At 37.7% G+C, this 17,672-nt stretch overlaps 2 protein-coding genes across 12 annotated transcripts in view; one reads left to right on the plus strand and one right to left on the minus strand.

The window, feature by feature from the left end:
• Positions 1–304: 304 nt before the first annotated feature.
• kif9 (kinesin family member 9) lies at positions 305–9,072 on the plus strand. 4 transcript variants are annotated; one of them, XM_082162152.1, is made up of 20 exons: positions 305–1,131; positions 1,785–1,938; positions 2,044–2,150; positions 2,231–2,461; positions 2,837–2,920; positions 3,025–3,117; positions 3,279–3,426; positions 3,648–3,712; positions 3,797–3,874; positions 4,033–4,101; positions 4,245–4,343; positions 4,448–4,503; positions 4,598–4,688; positions 4,775–4,911; positions 5,618–5,755; positions 5,883–6,091; positions 6,168–6,347; positions 6,602–6,714; positions 7,663–7,767; positions 7,869–9,072. In XM_082162152.1, the coding sequence occupies exons 1-20, from the start codon at positions 1,036–1,038 to the stop codon at positions 7,965–7,967; spliced, it is 2,352 nt and encodes a 783-aa protein (XP_082018278.1). In that variant the 5' UTR covers positions 305–1,035; the 3' UTR covers positions 7,968–9,072. The 4 variants fall into 4 exon arrangements, with proteins under 4 accessions (XP_082018278.1, XP_082018279.1, XP_082018276.1 ...); XM_082162153.1 differs by having other exon boundaries at positions 7,878–9,072; XM_082162150.1 differs by having other exon boundaries at positions 305–889; positions 1,031–1,131; positions 1,785–2,150.
• Positions 8,565–17,672, minus strand: part of scrib (scribble planar cell polarity protein) — a 97,297-nt gene continuing 88,189 nt past the window's right edge. For 6 of the 8 annotated variants that reach the window (XM_082162104.1, XM_082162109.1, XM_082162103.1 and 3 more), the window contains 5 exons: positions 16,873–17,012; positions 16,703–16,740; positions 16,255–16,329; positions 13,350–13,404; positions 8,565–10,419 (listed from right to left, as the gene is read on the minus strand). In XM_082162104.1, the coding sequence (XP_082018230.1) occupies positions 10,307–10,419; positions 13,350–13,404; positions 16,255–16,329; positions 16,703–16,740; positions 16,873–17,012 (421 nt within the window). In that variant the 3' untranslated portion in view covers positions 8,565–10,306. The remainder of the gene's footprint in view (positions 10,420–13,349; positions 13,405–16,254; positions 16,330–16,702; positions 16,741–16,872; positions 17,013–17,672) is intronic. The other 2 variants (XM_082162107.1, XM_082162106.1) reach the window with 1 other exon arrangement.

The following is a 17,672-nucleotide window of genomic DNA, read 5'->3' on the forward strand; positions in this document are numbered from 1 at the left end:
CACCCGCTTTCGGCGGGACATGACGTATTGGGCGCGAAGCACCCTCATTGGTTCTGACGTCATGAGGGGCCTCTATCGATAGGCTGATGCAGTTGCCGCAGAGCAGCCTATGGGCGCGCGAGCTGTCTAGCCCATGTCTGCATGCTGCCGCAATGCGTTTTACATTATTGCAAAATTAAGGATAATTTTTGGCTTCAATATCTCGAGGAAAAGAGGTTTTCCCCTAGCGTAAGATATCTTACGCAAGTACTCGTTCCCTCTTCTAGAGAGAACCGAGGTTACGTTAGTAACCGAGTACGTTAATGTCGCAGGACTATGCTATAATGGGCCTAATATCGACTTCGCCTGCAATGTTTAACACGTCCGTAATATTCTTACTGAAAGTAACTTTTAAACTTGGTTAGTTTCCTTTTGATGCTCAATGGTTGAGTGAGGAGCTTTGCAGATGATTGTTATTGCATTAAGTCGCTGATCGTTTACAAAAAGGTGCGGTAGAGGTCGTCAAACTAGAGGCAGGCCTTTGTGTTTATTATGAAAAAAGAAATAACGTAGCCTACTTGGATTTAATGAGTTTGTGTCTAACAATGGTCCAGTTCACATAGTGCGGTTACTATGAGTCCTGAAAATATAGGGGTGCGAATTCGGTTAGAATGCGCGTGTTGTTACTACCGCAAATAACCGAACTGTGTATGATTGTAACCACGAGGACTCAGATTACAGGTTTAATTAAGATAACCACCAGAAGTGCTGCGCAGCGCATAGTGCGAAGCCATAGACAGCTCGAGGCTCGAGGCATTGTCATGACAACATCAACACTAACTGTTTCCAATAACAGCTAACGTTAGCTAGCTATGCTATTATGTTGTGTGCTATCGCACGGGATACACAGGTGAGTTTCGAGAGCACAAAGTTTACTCTTGATTCAATATTTGATATTCAAAACGCGATATCAATATTTGATATTATGTCATATGATGGCCAGTTCAGACTTTTTTGTCGTGCTGTATGTGAGAGATACTCTACATTGCAGGAATCATGAGTTCGCAGGGCTCTCCAGTAAAGGTGTATATTCGCATCCGACCCACAGCCAATTTTGCGCACGAGCTATTTGAATGCCTACCTGACCAGCAGGTATGCAGTGTGCCAACATTTATCTTCTGTCTAAATGTTCTTAATTGTTAAATGAACTAATCTGTGAAGTTGGTCTTGTATTGCTTCTTACAGCCTTCTGTTTTTATTTTTATTATTGCTTTAACGAATTACAAAACATGGCAAAATAAACACAAAACATAATACAATTCCAACAAATCTAAATAGCTGCAAAAACATAACTACTATTAAAAATTATTTAAAAAAAACTAAGACAGAAGAATATTACACAAGTGGCATAACCTTTTTGTTATGCATACATTTTAAGTAGTTTAAGAATAAGAGGATTCTTTTTTTTTTTTTTTTTTTTTTTAACTAAAATTAAAAAAAGAAAAGAAAAAAGGCATATCTTATAGTTTTGTCAAAGTCAGTTACTTCTAATTTAGCCAAACATGAAGGTCGTTAAATGTACATAAAATACCGTTCAAATAAGCTTTTAAAACATTATTATTACAACTTTCCTCCAGAAATGTAATACCAGAAATGATTAAATTACTTTTGGGGATCACAGGTGAATAACACAATGCACCTTTAACCAACTGAGCCAAACCCACAGGAAACGTGCCCACATAAAACAGATTGAATGATGCTAATGTTTAAGAATGCTTACCCCTGTCCCTCTCTTTATCTCTGAGACTTTGAAAGTACAGTCCAAGAAAGGAAAGAGGAACAATCATCCGAGCTCATGGTTATTTCAGCTGAATGGAGTGATGCACAATGTGTCACAAGAGGACATCTATGATGGTGTAGCCCGGAGTGTAGTGCTGGGAACCTTTGGGGGCTACAATGGTTGGTCATTCAAATGCATATGTATCATATCTGAAATCACAAACATTTACAGAGGCAGTTTATACTTTGAAATAAAATGTTTAGGAAAGCCATTTGTGTGTTTAGGTACAATAATGTGCTTTGGGCAAACTGGAGCGGGGAAAACATACACTATGACAGGTGCTGCAGAGACTTACAAACAGAGAGGCATCATTCCTCGAGCCCTACAGGAGGTGATCGAGACCCATGAAAAAGAAGTACATAGTCAATGTTTCAGCTCTTATGGCTAATAAACCATCTCTTAATTCCTTAGGTTTTCCAGGAGGTGGCGAATCGTGTAGATCATACATTCTCTGTTCACCTTTCTTTTCTGGAAATCTATAATGAGACAATAGTAGACTTGCTCTCCAGCTTAAAGCATGGAAAAGGTTCACATAGTGGAGTCTTAACTGTGGTAGAAGAACCAGGAGGTGGAGTCTCAGTCAAAGGATTGTCTTTACATCTGGTTCACAATGAAGAGGAGGCTCTTAACCTGCTTTTTGAGGTAAGAAGTAAAGTCACAAGGTCATTGATCAGCTTATAAAAAAACTAAAACATGAATGCATAATTATTTCAGCAAAAGGTCTATTTCCAGTAAACAGAATTCTTATCAGGTTGTGTTTGCCCTGTTAAGGGCAAAGGTTTGTTTTTATCTTTCATCATTGCTGTTGACAAATTGGCTAATGACAAACAATACGATATAACCGCCACCAGAGAATCTCCATTAAAGACCTATTACTTATGAAAGAATGACAAAAACATTAATGGGCAAAAGCAACTGCTACAGCACAATCAGAATCGGATTTTCATATTTTCATTACAGAATTAGATGAAATAGGCACACCTGTGATAATTAACACTGATCTCACTGCACTGACAGGGGGAGATGAACAGAATTATTGGAGAACATGCCCTTAATAAACATTCCTCCAGGTCTCACTGCATATTTACCGTCCACATTGAAGTAAGTGCCTGAAATATACTGAACATAAGATAAAAAAACTATTGAGTAAACTGGCTTTTTACATATGGTGGTATTTTTTGCATATGTGTTTATGTGTGGCGTAGTCTCGCTCTCGCACACTGTCAGAAGCAAAATACATCACCTCTAAACTGAACCTGGTGGACCTGGCGGGATCTGAGAGACTTAGCAAAACTGGGGTCAGTTCATTTCTCCTCTCCATCATTAGAGTTTAGTGTGCAGTTAGCGGTGCACTGTTGAACATTTCAGCATTGTTTGCACTAATGTCTTAATCGTGGCAAGCTCCTCAAATGCCAACAGTTTCCATTTTTTTCACTCTACTTTTTGTCTTTTACTCCAGTCAGAGGGTCAAGTCCAAATGGAGGCAATGTATATCAACAAGTCCCTTTCTTTCCTGGAGCAGGTCATTTTGGCTCTAGCTGACAGTCGTAGAGAACATGTTCCCTTTAGACAGTGCAAACTTACCCATGCTCTCAAAGACTCACTTGGTTAGTGTGCTAAACAATTATTCCCATAGAAGTTTACCAACAAACCAACATTAGTTATTATAATTTGAGCTAGCTTTAAGTATTCAGCCACAGAACATCAGCATGTAAACATTCATTTTGAACATTGGGAAAATCTTAATTTATGAAAAAAGTAATGTAATCTTGAAAGGGACATATATGTAAATTAATGATTTATCTCTGGCTCAACTGTATCTACACAGGAGGAAACTGTAACACAGTGCTTGTGGCAAACATATATGGTGAAGGGACACAAATTGAAGAGACGGTGAGATTTTTTTATTATAAATCCAGTGAGACATGTCTGTTAAGTCTAGAAAACCCACACAGCTTCTTTGTTTTTTTTTGGCAGCTTTCAACTCTTCGCTTTGCCACCAGAATGAAATGTGTGAAGACAAAGCCAGTAATCAATGAACATGTCGACCCAGTGGTAAGATTTTGTTCATGTTTATTACAAAGCTAATACTCTAAATCCTCTAATAATAATATATCTATAAAAGATTCATCTGCACATTCAATTAATGTGTTACAGTTTAGTGCAGAAAATCCTTTCATATGATGGTTAAAACCATGTGAATGTTTATCAAGCTTCAGGTGCAAAGACTAGAGAAAGAAATCCAGTTTCTTAAGGAGGAGCTGTCTATGTGTAACAAACTGGTGAGTACGAACACGTGCACATTCAGAATCTGTGCCTTTTACACACGACACAATTACCACATCAGCAAATGAACGCCGCATTCTGGTTTCCCAAGCTTCGACTTTGGTCCACATGGTTATTTTAATGTCCTCCTCACTCGTAGACTAATCGGGTTTCTAATGAGATGCTGTCGGAAACCCAGGTGGAGGAAATGAGGAGTCAGGTGCAGAGATACCTGTCTGGATCACTGCCTGAGATTCCGGTAAACACCATAGTTTATATAGCAGTGCTTCAAATATGTAAGTTTACCTTTTCTTGAATTAATCTAATTTTATTAAGAACTGAATAAACGATTTAATGTTTCAGATTGTAAGCATTACACAAATCCAAGAGGTGTTTGCCCAGTTCAAAAAAGTGGTGTTGTAAGTACAGTTACCTCTTCATCAACAATTTAACATATTTATAATGGAAGTCAATATAATTATGTTTGAATGTGTATATATATGTATTAAATAGGGAGCAGCAAACGAAATTGCGAGAGCAACTCTGTCCGAGAAATGCTCGTGTAGAGAAAGCCATGAACTCACCACCATTTACTGTTGCAGAGGTTAGTGCTATACAGATATTCAGTAGACAACAATACTTCAGTAAGAACAGAAAAGGACGTCACATGCCTCATGAACTCTGCTACAGGTGCAGGGGTCTGTTTGTGCTGTTGGAAAGGTGGAGAGCTGTGGATATGGCCTTGGTTTAGCTAAATCTTCACAGAGACATCAGCGAGAAGTGTCACCTAAACCAAGTAAAGCAAGACAAGACAAACAGATCAGCAGGTGACATATTATTTCTCTAATGCTTGAGGCCCGATATGACAAATGTGAGCAAATAACTAAGCATCCATGTTTAGATTTAGAGTCTTGTTATGGCTGGAATACACTGCACAACTTTTTTAAAAATCTGAACAGAATTATTAGGAAACATGCAGGGACTAAGCATCATACACTTGCCGACTTTGTAAATGGTTACAGAGGAAAAACTAGGCATGATTGAGGATCACACACTACCAGAACACAAACTCACACAGAAACACATGATTTTCTGTGGAATCTGTCAACTCCAACTGCTCCAAATCTGCAGACTGTACTGACTTTCAGCAACTACGTTTAGTCAGCTCTGTTCTTTGTCAATAGACATCTAGACATGATGAAAGCTTTGTGAAATGGAAGACAGTATGATGTCTTTGTGTCAGTCTACCCAGATACATTTTTCTAGGAATGCACATTTTGGTATTTAATTTGATAAAGATTAAACGACAAAATTATACATGAAAATCGTATTTGACAAATTTGTCATTCTAAAAATATTTTACACTTAAAAGGCCATTCCAGTACACCATGGTCAAGAAATAATCCCTGACTCCATATGCATGCCTGTATATTTGTAAAAACCAAAACCTCACCATAAACTACAAGAGCATTTGGAGTTAAGAGAAATGAACTACTAGGCTGTAAACTGTGCTTCAAATCTTATCTTGAACAGAAAGGAAGGAGCATTGAGCCCGTGGCCTGTGGAAAACACAACTGAAGAAGCCGCACAGCCTCTAAACATGAGTGAATCTGACATGACCACACAAGAGCCCCAACGACAAGATCCAGAACAACACCACCACAGAACTGAGTAAGTTCCTTACATACATCAGCAGCACCTGTAAGCTTGAGGGGACCTCTGCTGACAGGTACCAAGTACCGCAGGTACTAATAAATATGAACATCAGCTTACATTAATATAAAAATTAATTTCTCAGCTCTCCTCCGCCCAAAGCGGAGGCATTTGAAGATTTCAAAGCAGAACGGGGAAGTGAGATTAACCGCATACTAAAGGAGAACAAGGCTGTGCTGTTGGACCGCACGTCCCAATTACGCACACTCACTGATGTCATCAATGTGACTAAACGGGATCTTGACAGTATTACATATGAACTACGACAGTTCAGAGAGCGGAGACAAAGCCAGGGTGAGCATGATGTAAAAATGAGCTCCTTTCTAAATGAGATGTAGTAATTATGAAGCTGAAGCCATTGGTTTTATAGGTCAGTTTGTGAGTGCGGAGGGGGAGCCTGTGATGGAAGAGGCTGAACTGTCTCTATTGATGCAGCTAAAAGAGCTGAAGAACCGTTATAGACAAGCCTATGAGGACCTCAGATGCACAAAGACAGAAGTCAGCTACTGTCAGCACCTGGTGAATCAGTGCCGCACACGGCTGCTAACAGGTGACTTCCTATAGTTCTCTACACAACATGTAGTTCCTCTTGTTTCCAGGCTTCTCTGTTTTTGGTTAGAATTTCAAAACCTCCACCAATTCAGATAGCTTTTGTTGTAATCTATGATTGTCAACATTTTGTGACAAAAATCTAAATTTACCACCCTGATCTATCCAAATGTTTTCATAGTTGTACTTACCACACCTCACTTATGTTCATCCTTCTCTAAAATCAGTAATGCACTTTTGTTTTGTGCTTGCCAGAGTTTGAGAGCTGGTACAATGAGTCTTTCCTGTTGCCGGATGAAGTGCTGTCAGTCTTAGAGGCCGGACCAGTTAGGCCAGGTCACATACCTGTGGACAAAGCTTTAACTCTGGTCAGTTAGAGCCACACATATGCTCATGAAGGCCATGACACATGACATTTTATTCAGCAATGCAATCAATTTATCAAAAGAGATTTACACTGTTACAAAAGATTTAGTTTTCAAATAAATGTTGTTCTTTTAAACTGTATATTAATCAAAAGTATTGCAGTTTTCACAAAAATATTAAGCATCACAACTGTTTTCAACATTGATAATGACATTAAATGTTTCTTGAGCAGCAAATCAGCATATTAGAATGATTTCTGAAGGATCATGTGACACTGAGTAACAATGCTGAAAATTCAGCTTTGCAATCACAGGAATAAATTCAATTAAAAAATATATTCAAATAGAAAACAGTTATTTTAAATAGTAAAAATATTTCACAAAATTGTTTTACTGTTTGATTATATAAATACAGCCTTGGTGAGCATAAGAGACTAAACATCTAAAACACACACACACACACACACACACACACACACACACACACACACACACACACACACACACACACACACACACACACACACACACACACACACACACACACACACACACACACACACACACACACACACACACACACACACACACACACACACACACACACACACACACACACACACACAAATGAAAAACACTTACAGACCCCAAACATTTAAATGGTAATAGATATACATTAAATGGCACTACTCATTTTTATATGATTACATAAACTATGTATATTTTCTAAAAACTGTTAGCACATGCTTCCTAGTAATTCTTACAACATTGCTGTTTTAACAAGGATGTGATTTTAATTTCTGAGTGAAGATCTCTGGCTCCACTGTTGCACCTGAAACATCTCATGATTTTAAATATTTGTGGTACATGATGTAATGAGCAGAAAAAAAGCTTGACAATGTGTGAGACTCGTTCAAGTGTGACCGTGTCAGATGTTGTATTACTGGACAGATGGAGGATGATGAAGAGCACTGTGATACTCCCTGTCACAAGCTGCAGGCAGACAGTTCCAGTGCTGTGTCATTTTATAATGCCTACAACAGGACAATACAGAGGGTAAGACACACTTACACCTGATACTAGCTTTCATTACTCAACACTCAAATAATACTGAATGCAATGCTAAATGTATGCAACAATATAATGAAGGCATCTAGTCTTTACAGAGGGGAAGCAGACAGGCTTCTCAGAGTCCAGACTCAGTGAGAGGCAGCAGGAGTAAGATAAAACTCCGTCCTATTCTCTCAATCATCTGATGAAGGCGTCTGTACGCTCAGTCTCACTCTTTAAGCTTTCTGAAGCATGTTTCCATGGATGTTTGAAATTGGTAGAACATATGAAAACACCTGCTATCTGAAAGCTGCTTGTACTGTATAATGTGCAAATCTGTATTGTTCAATAATATTGTTCAAACACAAAGAAAATCTGTCTATAAAATGTTTGGATCACTTTTCAGGTTGAATGTGTACTGCGTATTTTTGACTGTACATTGTTTTTGGCATGTACTTGTTACACATGACAGTATATTTCTCCACTTTAAGAAAACATTAGTTTGCGCTAATCAGAGGCAAAAACAACCTCAGTACATCAGGTTGTTAAATGAAAAGTAAACTTTATTATTCCTGAACCACAAAATAGACTTCTTTGGTTGTACAAATTCACTAGTTACAGTCCTGAATGAGCTCTATTCCCAGACCTTTTGTCCCACCCTCCCATTTAGCAAAAAACAAACAAACAAACAAACAAAATCCTCCCCACCAAGACAGGAAAACAATAAGAGAGCTCAAACTCTTTTGCTCTGAAAAAGTAAAAATGTAGTGAATCCCATTATCTTCTCCAACTTTTTTTTTCCCCTCAAACTACATTAAAAAATAATCAATGATGAGCAATCCCAAACTGTTATTAACCAAAACTGAATTTCAGTCAATGAGAGCAACACAAAAGCTAAGATTAGTAAAATAAAAAATAAAAAGATAATTTCATGTTTGACAGGTTCATTGGGACACAGTGTTGATGGCAGCCAGGGTGGTGAACAACTGATTTGAGAACAGTGAAATAAAACATGTTTATTTGAAGGAATAATAAAAGTATATTGTCTTAGTCCTCACACAGGATTGACACTAAAATTGCAATAAGCAATAAACCAATATACACACAGGGATCAGTCAGTCAAGACCCTGGTAGAATCATCTACACCCTCCAGACTTTAGTTTGGTCTTGGGGCAGAAAGGCTCAGATTCAACTCTGATTTTTGCTGCTTTTTTTTTTTTTTTTTTTTTAAGCATTTATACATTATTCACAAAATTAGCTTTTTAGTGGCTTTATAAGTTCAACTAATTAAAATGTAGATTAGAAAACACCTACTACCTTCACACACCTGTCAAGAGTAAGAGAAAGAAAAGATATGAGGAAGATTTGTAGATGTTAATAGAGACCAATTGTTCTCAGATTTGATTTGATTGCCTCCTCGCACTCCCAAAATGGTACCAAATGTTTATGGAGAGTTGAGTGTTTGTCAGTGTGAAATTCTCCACTCTGGTCACTCAGTGTAACAAAGGGAATGATTCAATTTATAGATATACAACATGGCCCAGAACAAGGAGTAGAAAAAAACGGAGAACGCATTTTAGGTGATTTAGATCACCAAAGGAACAAAAAGAGTCTTCATTTTACTCTCCTAATCCAGTCAAGGAAGACTAGAGATTAATCAAAAGGTTTAGAATGACGCTACTCAATATAGTAGGTCAGTCTTTATGATATGGCATGATCATACACATTCCGAAAAGGTCTAGAACAGATCTTTGAATTAGGTCAGACGCAACCTTTCAAAAATATTACATTCATTTGCATCACCTTAAAAGATAATTCTGTTTTGAAACTGATATGGATATAAAATGGAAATAAAGCTTTATGCCAAGGCCTCGTTTTCAATCTTAAAATGTTGCGTGCAAGATAATGTATACCAATCCCAAAACTCAAAATTCATCACAAAATAACAAGTAATCAGCTTATACACATGTCAAAAAGCCTCAATTTGTTCCTCTATTGTACTGGATTCCCATAGATTAAAAACAGTATATTACATTAATAAATTACATTTAAAAGGAATAAAATCTTTTCTTTCTGATAGTGAATTAAAACAACAAAGTGAAATTCTGGCTTACATGTGCAGTGAAGGTAGCAGTATGTTGTCTGCAAACTGAATGTCCCAAAACATGAACACGGATACATTTAAAAATCCCCTTTTCTGCCTTTCCACATTTCGCCCAGAACATTTTCTAGAGAATGTTTTCAAAGTGTTCAGAAAAACCCACAGCATCTCTTAAAACAATTCTGCTTCTAAAATGGTGACAGACAGAAAAATTTAGTACAATGGGTAAATGAATCAGCCGTCCTCTGGACCTTTCATAGCAATCCTTTTCAACTGAAAAGGCAAGACTAGCATTTGTGAGAAGCCCATCAGCTCACCTCCCAACCTGTGTTGTCGGCACTGAAATAAGAGTGGTTTAATATCTCTGTACATCTTTTAGTATTAGATGATCACTATGTGTGTTTTATCTTCACAGTTCAGATGCATTAGTGTGTGAGTGTACGGTTACGTGGGCACAGGAGCCTCCAGGCTGCGGCGGCCCTGTCGTAGTTTGCGCTTGTTACTGTAGAGAGCCATCTCCTCTAGAGCAGATGTGGTGGCCACGGGAACTTCTGGATCTACAACAGAAAAATACAATTTAGAAAATAAAAATGAATGACATTTTATCGTGCATTTAAAGAGTCTTTAACGCTGCACATGTAAAGCGCACCTTCAACCACTGAAAGGAAGAAATTTGCCATCTCCTAATTGACAAGTGACAGCTTTTATAACAATAACATTGATGCCTTCTTTTATTTACAATTCCAAACTATCCCATTATCTTTAAGCCCCACACCATCCGATTTCAGTTCAAAACCCCCAAACTCCCGCAAAGCAGTGATTCAGGAGAGCCATTCGATGATGCATAAGCTGAAAGGCGGAGCTGCACACCATGCAGAAAAACCCCTGCAGAGCACTGATGACATTTGGGTGCCTTATCAAGACACTGTAATTGAGGTTAGAAGCACACAGATAAAAAGATATAAGTGTACTCTACAGCAATGTCCTCTTGATTATGAAATTAACACCCATTTTAATGAAACTTGCAGTGAAAGATCTGTTAGATGTACAAACAACAGGTTCACCAATTTTTCAAAATGTAATAAAACATGCAAGCTGAAAAAAATAAATAATAATAATTACACATTGGTATTTTACTGCAGCAGAGAGACTTCAGAATATTGCAGGGTTGTGTTATGCACAACAGGGATGCACAATATATCAGAACTAAAACGGTTATTGGTCGATATTAAAGATTTGTTTTTAAAAAGTGTAATCTTATTACACAGCTCTCTGGACTACTTGATTCTGACTTGTCAGATGTGACATTCCAAATGATGATATTTCCAAATGATGATATTTCCAAATGATGATATTTCCAAATAATGTCCGTCGTCAATAGCAAAACTATAACAGAGACCTTATATTGCTCTCTCTCTTTCATTAAAACTCAACTGGTAACATTTTGAATCTTACTTATCGACTATTGAAAATGAAATTGGAGCACATTAGCATTAAAATACTGTAATATTTCGTATTGTTGCCAGAATGATTGTTTTTTACTGTAATTGATTCTAAGATAATAAACAGGTACGATTTTTTCATCTCAAATCAATATTTATGTCCACGTCACCACTTGTTACACAGCTTTACACCAAACAAGTAATATGACTGTTATACCTTAATTTTGTTTAATTTTTTTTTTACTTGCTGGTTCATCTAAGCTCATGCAAGGAACTCTTTTTCTTTGTGGAAGCTTTACAAGTGAGCAAATTAAATATTTAAACTCAAATCTATATTTTGCATCCAATTATTCACACATGTGGCAAGCAGCTGTGTAATAAGTGGGACAATGTACATCTAGCCAGTTATGGCAAAAATTATTTAGCAAAAACCAAAACTGGATGTACATTATTCCTGACATGTTGGTTGATATTGGATATTTAATAGTGCATGCTCTTTTTCTGTTTTTACATTAAACCGCTCATTTAAGAACAGCAATAACTCAATAACTGTTAAATGTAATCTTAAGCACATTCTCAAAATTGTACTTTGTAGCATTTTAAACGATAGAATATGGAACACTGATCGGTTTTCAGCCATAAAATAAATAAATAATAATATCGGCTAAGAAGTTATGTGACTGTTGACCACTGCTGTTACACACTACGTCAAACAGAAGGTAGCTGTTTAAATCTTCATCTATTATAAGATTTATGTTACTGTTTTGGCAAACTACAGTATGTGGCATTACATTCAGATTGCTAAAATTCACATGCAGTTCATGTCGTCAGGCTGGGGTTCAGACACACCTATTTTGAAAAATTGGTAGAACTCTTAATCAAGTAACCTTGAAAGCTCACCTGAACCGCTGTAATTTTGAAGAAATTGCAGATTATCCACCTTTTTCCTAACAAGCCTACCGCGTTTTAGATTATGAAAGGCACTTCCAGTTTGGGGTAGTTCCACTCAAAAATACTGAAACATAATTTCAAATCATAAAGTTGCCCTATAAATAATCCTTATTTGTCAGTTTGACTGAATGAGCTGTAAAATTTCCTTTGTGTGCTATTTTCAGACTTCAGGAGAATAACGCAACACCTGGAATTTTTATGTGACATGATATAACAAGAATATCTACGGAAAGAGCTATTTTCAATCGCTGCATTCTTTTCTTCCTGATGAAATTTTTTTCTTTGTATTCTGCTGTAACAGTATGAAAAAAGACAACATACTGGTCATTTGTGGTCTGCTGTCCCGATTTCATTTACCATATATCCCATGAATAATTCACTGGAATGCACTGCGAATCTCTTGTTTTTCTCCAAATGCTCAGGTCTCTTTCCAGGTTTGTTTTCACACGGATGCTTTAAAATGTGATTGTCTCTGCTTTTCACTTTCTATCCCTATTAGCAGTGTTTACTGTAACGTTTCTAAAGCAGGTAAATACAAGATTTATTATCTGTCAAAATGATAGAAATCATTTTGAAATATCACGCAATGTTCCTACAGTGATAATATTTAACACGTTTGTAATATTGCTGCGGAAAATCGAGTGTTTGGGGTTATTCCTTGTCTGTTGTAGTAATTTGTTACAACTTTTAAAATTCCTTTTAATGTTCGATGGTTGAAGGGCGAGTAGAAAAATGTAATCTCATGGTACCCAGTTTTTGAAAAAGCGTATTATTGCGTTCATAGACCGAACCTTTCACTGATTGTTTACAGTTTAATAGAAGTTACTCCCATAATTCGAGCAAAGCGTCATGGGGCTTATTAGAAAAAAGGTGGATAAGTTTAGCCCATAATCAAGTGCAGTACAGCAGGCTTCTTATAAAAAAAACAATGCATATGCGCACACACACACACACACACAAACAGATCTCCTACCAATATTAGAAGAGCATTTATCCAAGGAAGTCACCTGTGTCAAGGGGACAATAACTGTAAGCCAAGTACTAGTGAACACATAAAGATACCCAGTAGACTGAATTCACTCTGAGGATCTTACCAGGGTTACTGGAGGCATCATCCATGAAGCGCACGTCATCACCTGCACCAGGGGACTGCAAGAAAGAGACAGAGCGTAAGAGGAGGAAACGTTCACTAAGAATTCAACAGCTCATCTTTTCTTTCCTACCCCAAAAGACAAATACCAGAGCAAAACTTTCAGGTGTCTCACATGAATAGCTCTTTTTGGCTGAATTGCAAAAATGCTAGGTGTAAATAGGCAGTCTAAAAAGACAAATTAAAATGACAAGACGAGGTATTTAGAACGGCACAGTGGTCGGTTGGATCAACAGACTCTAGACGTCTGAGCCACAGAGCTGTTCTGGGAGACGCCGCTTGCCGCCTGATCAGAAAGCACTTCTGTAGAGGAGCTGTTGCTTCAAAACTGAGGTTAAAACCGCTGCGGACAGACTTACTGTGGGACATCTATCTTAAAATAAGGTCCATAAGGCCTACAACCTTATCGTGCTCCTCTGTTGAAGATCCAGTTAGATGTTGTTAAAGGATTGGCCTAATGCTGAAAATGTCCCCAAAACACCCACAACAAGCACTTCAAGGATATTTGAGAGACCTTTTCCATCTCTTCCAGGGCAGATCATTTTAAGAATTGGAAATTCTTGTATAACATACAAGATGTTATGTTAAATGTATAACATACTAAGCTCTTTTTAATGCTTTTCAGAGTCTGCTTAAAACTTCACACAACAGTCCCACAACACAGCACATGCTGAACAAACCTTCACCCCCACCAAAAACACGTTGCCAACCAGTTTTTTTTCATCCCCCCCCCCCGAATAACCCCGAGAACTACATTAAATTATCCCAGTCAGGGTGAAGGTGCTTCTTCACACAGTAACTCACATAAACACAACATAGTAAACACTTAGTCAAATAATGGCAGTCTCAAAAGGCCACCAAATAGCATTTAAGGATTTATCAGACTTCCTGCGTATGGTTTGCTTTTGAATCCAGAGTGCAGTAAATTAGGATAATCCAACAAAACAAATGTATCTAGGCTTTAAAGGCGACTTTAAAAGGGAACAACTTACACTACAAAAGTTCAATGTTTGAGGTCAGTAAGATTCTTAAAGTTTGTGAGAGAAGTCTCTAATGCTCCCTAAGGCTGCGTTATTTGATAAAAAATACTGTAAAAACAGTAACATGAAAAAAACTTCAGCAGCCATTACTCCAGTCTTAAGTCTCTCTTAATAAGAACAGGATTGAATTTTTTATCATTTAAAATGAAAAATGTAAAATTATTGAGATGCAGTCACTCTTGGTCAATTTAATGTGGCCTCGCTGAATAAAAGTATTAATTTCTTAAAAACAACTTGCCACAATCTTTTAAATATTAATGTATGTTTGTAATGTATATCCTTGTAAGCTTGTGAAATGATGTATGTAATTTATACTAAAATGGAAAATCACTTTTATACACACTTCTAAAGCTTCCAAAAATGGCAGACACTCAACTAGTAACATTTATGACAAAATAATGGCATTGTGTGGTTGGAGAGAATGTGAGAAAACTTTTTGAGAAAAATCAAAAAACAAGTTATAAAGTTTTGGCTGCATATCTGCAAAAGCAGCAGGAACTACTTGAGAATAAAAATGAGATAATATAAAAAAACATTACAAAAAGTTTATAACAAATATTTAGAAAATAAAATAAAATTTCTTAAACTCTATATTAACTCTTCATATTACTATTATTATCTGTCACTCTGGTTAAAAGCTCTATTCAACGACACCATGAGTTAGAGTGACTGACTTCAGTTGCCTGATTATACACACATTATTTGGGGTCTGCTTCTGTCTGCACAGGACAATTTGAGGGCCAAAAACATGACATTGTGAATGTAGTCTAAAGACACACTGTTCCAGCTTAACTTATCAAGTAAATAACACAAAAACTTGTGCTCCACCAAACCAATCAAATTTGAAAACAAAAAACAAAAACCTGATTAGCAAATCAGAGCATTAATTATCCCTTTCAAAGATCCAATAAAGACTTGATTGTTATTCATTGAAACGATCCATATTCAGCAGATCTAAATCAGCAATATGTTGTCAAGACCATAAATGTGTTAGCTGAATCTTCATACAAACATAAATGCTTCATTCATTCGTAATTGCTTCATTCATTACTTAATATCAATTTAGTGGCACCAGTTTAGACACCAGTTTGACAGATTGTGTCAGTCTCACAGATTTGGTGGTCTTTTGGTCCAGTGCCAGAGGAAGAGTATTGGAACATTAACTTCACCCCACATGCCCAATTTCCCTTCATATAAAGATCCCAAAACACAACCACAAAACACCAAGAAACACGACGTTCCATTGTTCCCATGACACCCTGCATCCCCGGTAGAACTGTCTCTCCCAGTGACATCACACGGCAGAGCCACATTCAGCTCTTTTGAGAGCGAGTGCGCAGGGCCGTACACAGAGTGGAGGGAGGAAGAAGACAATGCAATGCTGTTTTCTTTTTTAGTGCATTAGTATGTTATCCCATGTTTTGGATTAACGCAAAGCCCACGGACCAATCTGTAAGCCCCGCCTCTACGCTACATCTGCATAACCAGAAGACAAGCACATGGTATTGACAATGTAAGTAGATTAAGAACAGGATGAGTTTAAGCAGTGGAAATGGTCCTTAGAGCCGAAAACTAAACCCAAATTGCTGACAACTAGGATCCAGAATGATGCTTAAAGCTGCAGTAACACGAATGACCATGCTGCTCACGCTGGCGAGTAGAGGGCCTGAATAGTTAATAGTTTTGAACTAGTTGTCAGAAGGGCCAGGGAGAGGAGCAGCAGGGGAAGCAGGGGAAGCCAAGAGGACAGGAGTGGATCAAAGGGTTCGAGCAGGCTGGACTCCTTGACGCTTTGCATGCAGGCAATACCTGAATGTCGTAAACGGGTTTAGAAGAAGGAATGGCAGCGAATTGTCGGTAGTCAAACTTCTTTTCTGACAGGGACTAAAAGGACAGCAAACAGGCATAAGCAGTGGAGAGATGGAAAGAGAAAGAAGGGGGAAATCAACATTGCAAAAGAGAGATGGCAGGATGGACGAAGGGAAGGACAAGAGGGTGAGAAGCAGAGACGTAAAAGTACAAGGAAGGAAGAAGAAAGGGCAACAAAGAAAACAGATAAAGGAAAAGTTCATGGATGATGTTCTACTTGCTATGGACATGACTGTTAAGAGTAAAGAATGACTTTTTTTATCATAAAAAGTAAAACATTTATGTTTGGCATTCTAGTAAGGGGATTAGTCAACTACATTACTGGTGATTCAAAATGTGCTGTTTGCTCTGTACTAAATGGAAAATATAAATAACAATAGCCTCATACCAGTCTGCCTGGTGAAGTCACTGCCCGTGGACTGATATCTGTTTAGGAAACAACAATGGATAAATGTAACACATTTGCATGTTAAAAATGAACCAGCATCACCCAACAGAGCATGAAAACAGAGCTCAGCATTGTTTTGTTGTTCAGATCAATTTAAATGAGATCATCACCTTCCATTGGTGTTGGAGAGGGTGTGGGCGCAGGTGACGGTGACTCCGACAGCTGATCCAACGTTCCACGCTTCTTCCCCTCTTTAGACTTGGCAATGACCATCTGGGCCTTCAAAGCATCCTGCTCTAGAGACTTCATCCTGGAAAGAGAGTGAGATACAGTGAGGCACAGAGAGTGAAGGAGGAATGCAAACGGTGTGTGGAGAGAGACAGGATGAGAGATGAAAGAGGAAGAGGTGCTGTGCACACTGATTGGTTAATACAGGAGAAGTAAATTTGATGGCTGTCAAAAATGTGAAAAAGTTATGAGAAAGGATCACAAACTAGAGATGCACCGACTATGTCTCATTTGTTGGTGGAACTGCAGAGCTTCTCCTAATGTAAGCCTTTCTCAAACCCAAAGCTCAAATGTATTTAGATCTTTGAGACACCAGGGGCCGGTTGCATAAACATAGCTGCGTCTTAAGAACTAATCTGACCAATAAGGGCTAATCAGTCTTACTTTTCAAAAACTAATCTACCTTTTTATGCAACCGGCCACAGGACATTATGGTCATTTTAACAGCATTCTGTTTAGCTTCGGCTTTATATGATCACAACGTATTTTACTTTTCAAATATTTATGTAACTTCTAAAACAAACTGTCTTGAGATTGTTCATATAATGGCAGTGGACAGTGACCACAAAAGTATCGCAGGATGATCCCATATGACTGGTGGCCGTTGGTTTGCTGTATACGACTGCATGTTCATGAGACTATATTAGCACAGGGTGAGTAGGTGAATAAATAATGGCTCAAT

The sequence above is a fragment of the Leuciscus leuciscus genome (genome assembly GCF_965113295.1).
Source record: "Leuciscus leuciscus genome assembly, chromosome: 2".
NCBI lineage: Eukaryota > Metazoa > Chordata > Actinopteri > Cypriniformes > Leuciscidae > Leuciscus > Leuciscus leuciscus.

Bases quoted from the DNA above. Each gene is read 5' to 3' on its own strand.
- kif9 (XM_082162150.1), top strand. From the start codon at position 1,036: ATGAGTTCGCAGGGCTCTCCAGTAAAGGTGTATATTCGCATCCGACCC. The intron at 1,132-1,784 runs GTATGCAGTGTG...TTTATCTCTGAG, and splicing joins AATGCCTACCTGACCAGCAG to ACTTTGAAAGTACAGTCCAA. The intron at 6,348-6,601 runs GTGACTTCCTAT...TGTGCTTGCCAG, and splicing joins CCGCACACGGCTGCTAACAG to AGTTTGAGAGCTGGTACAAT.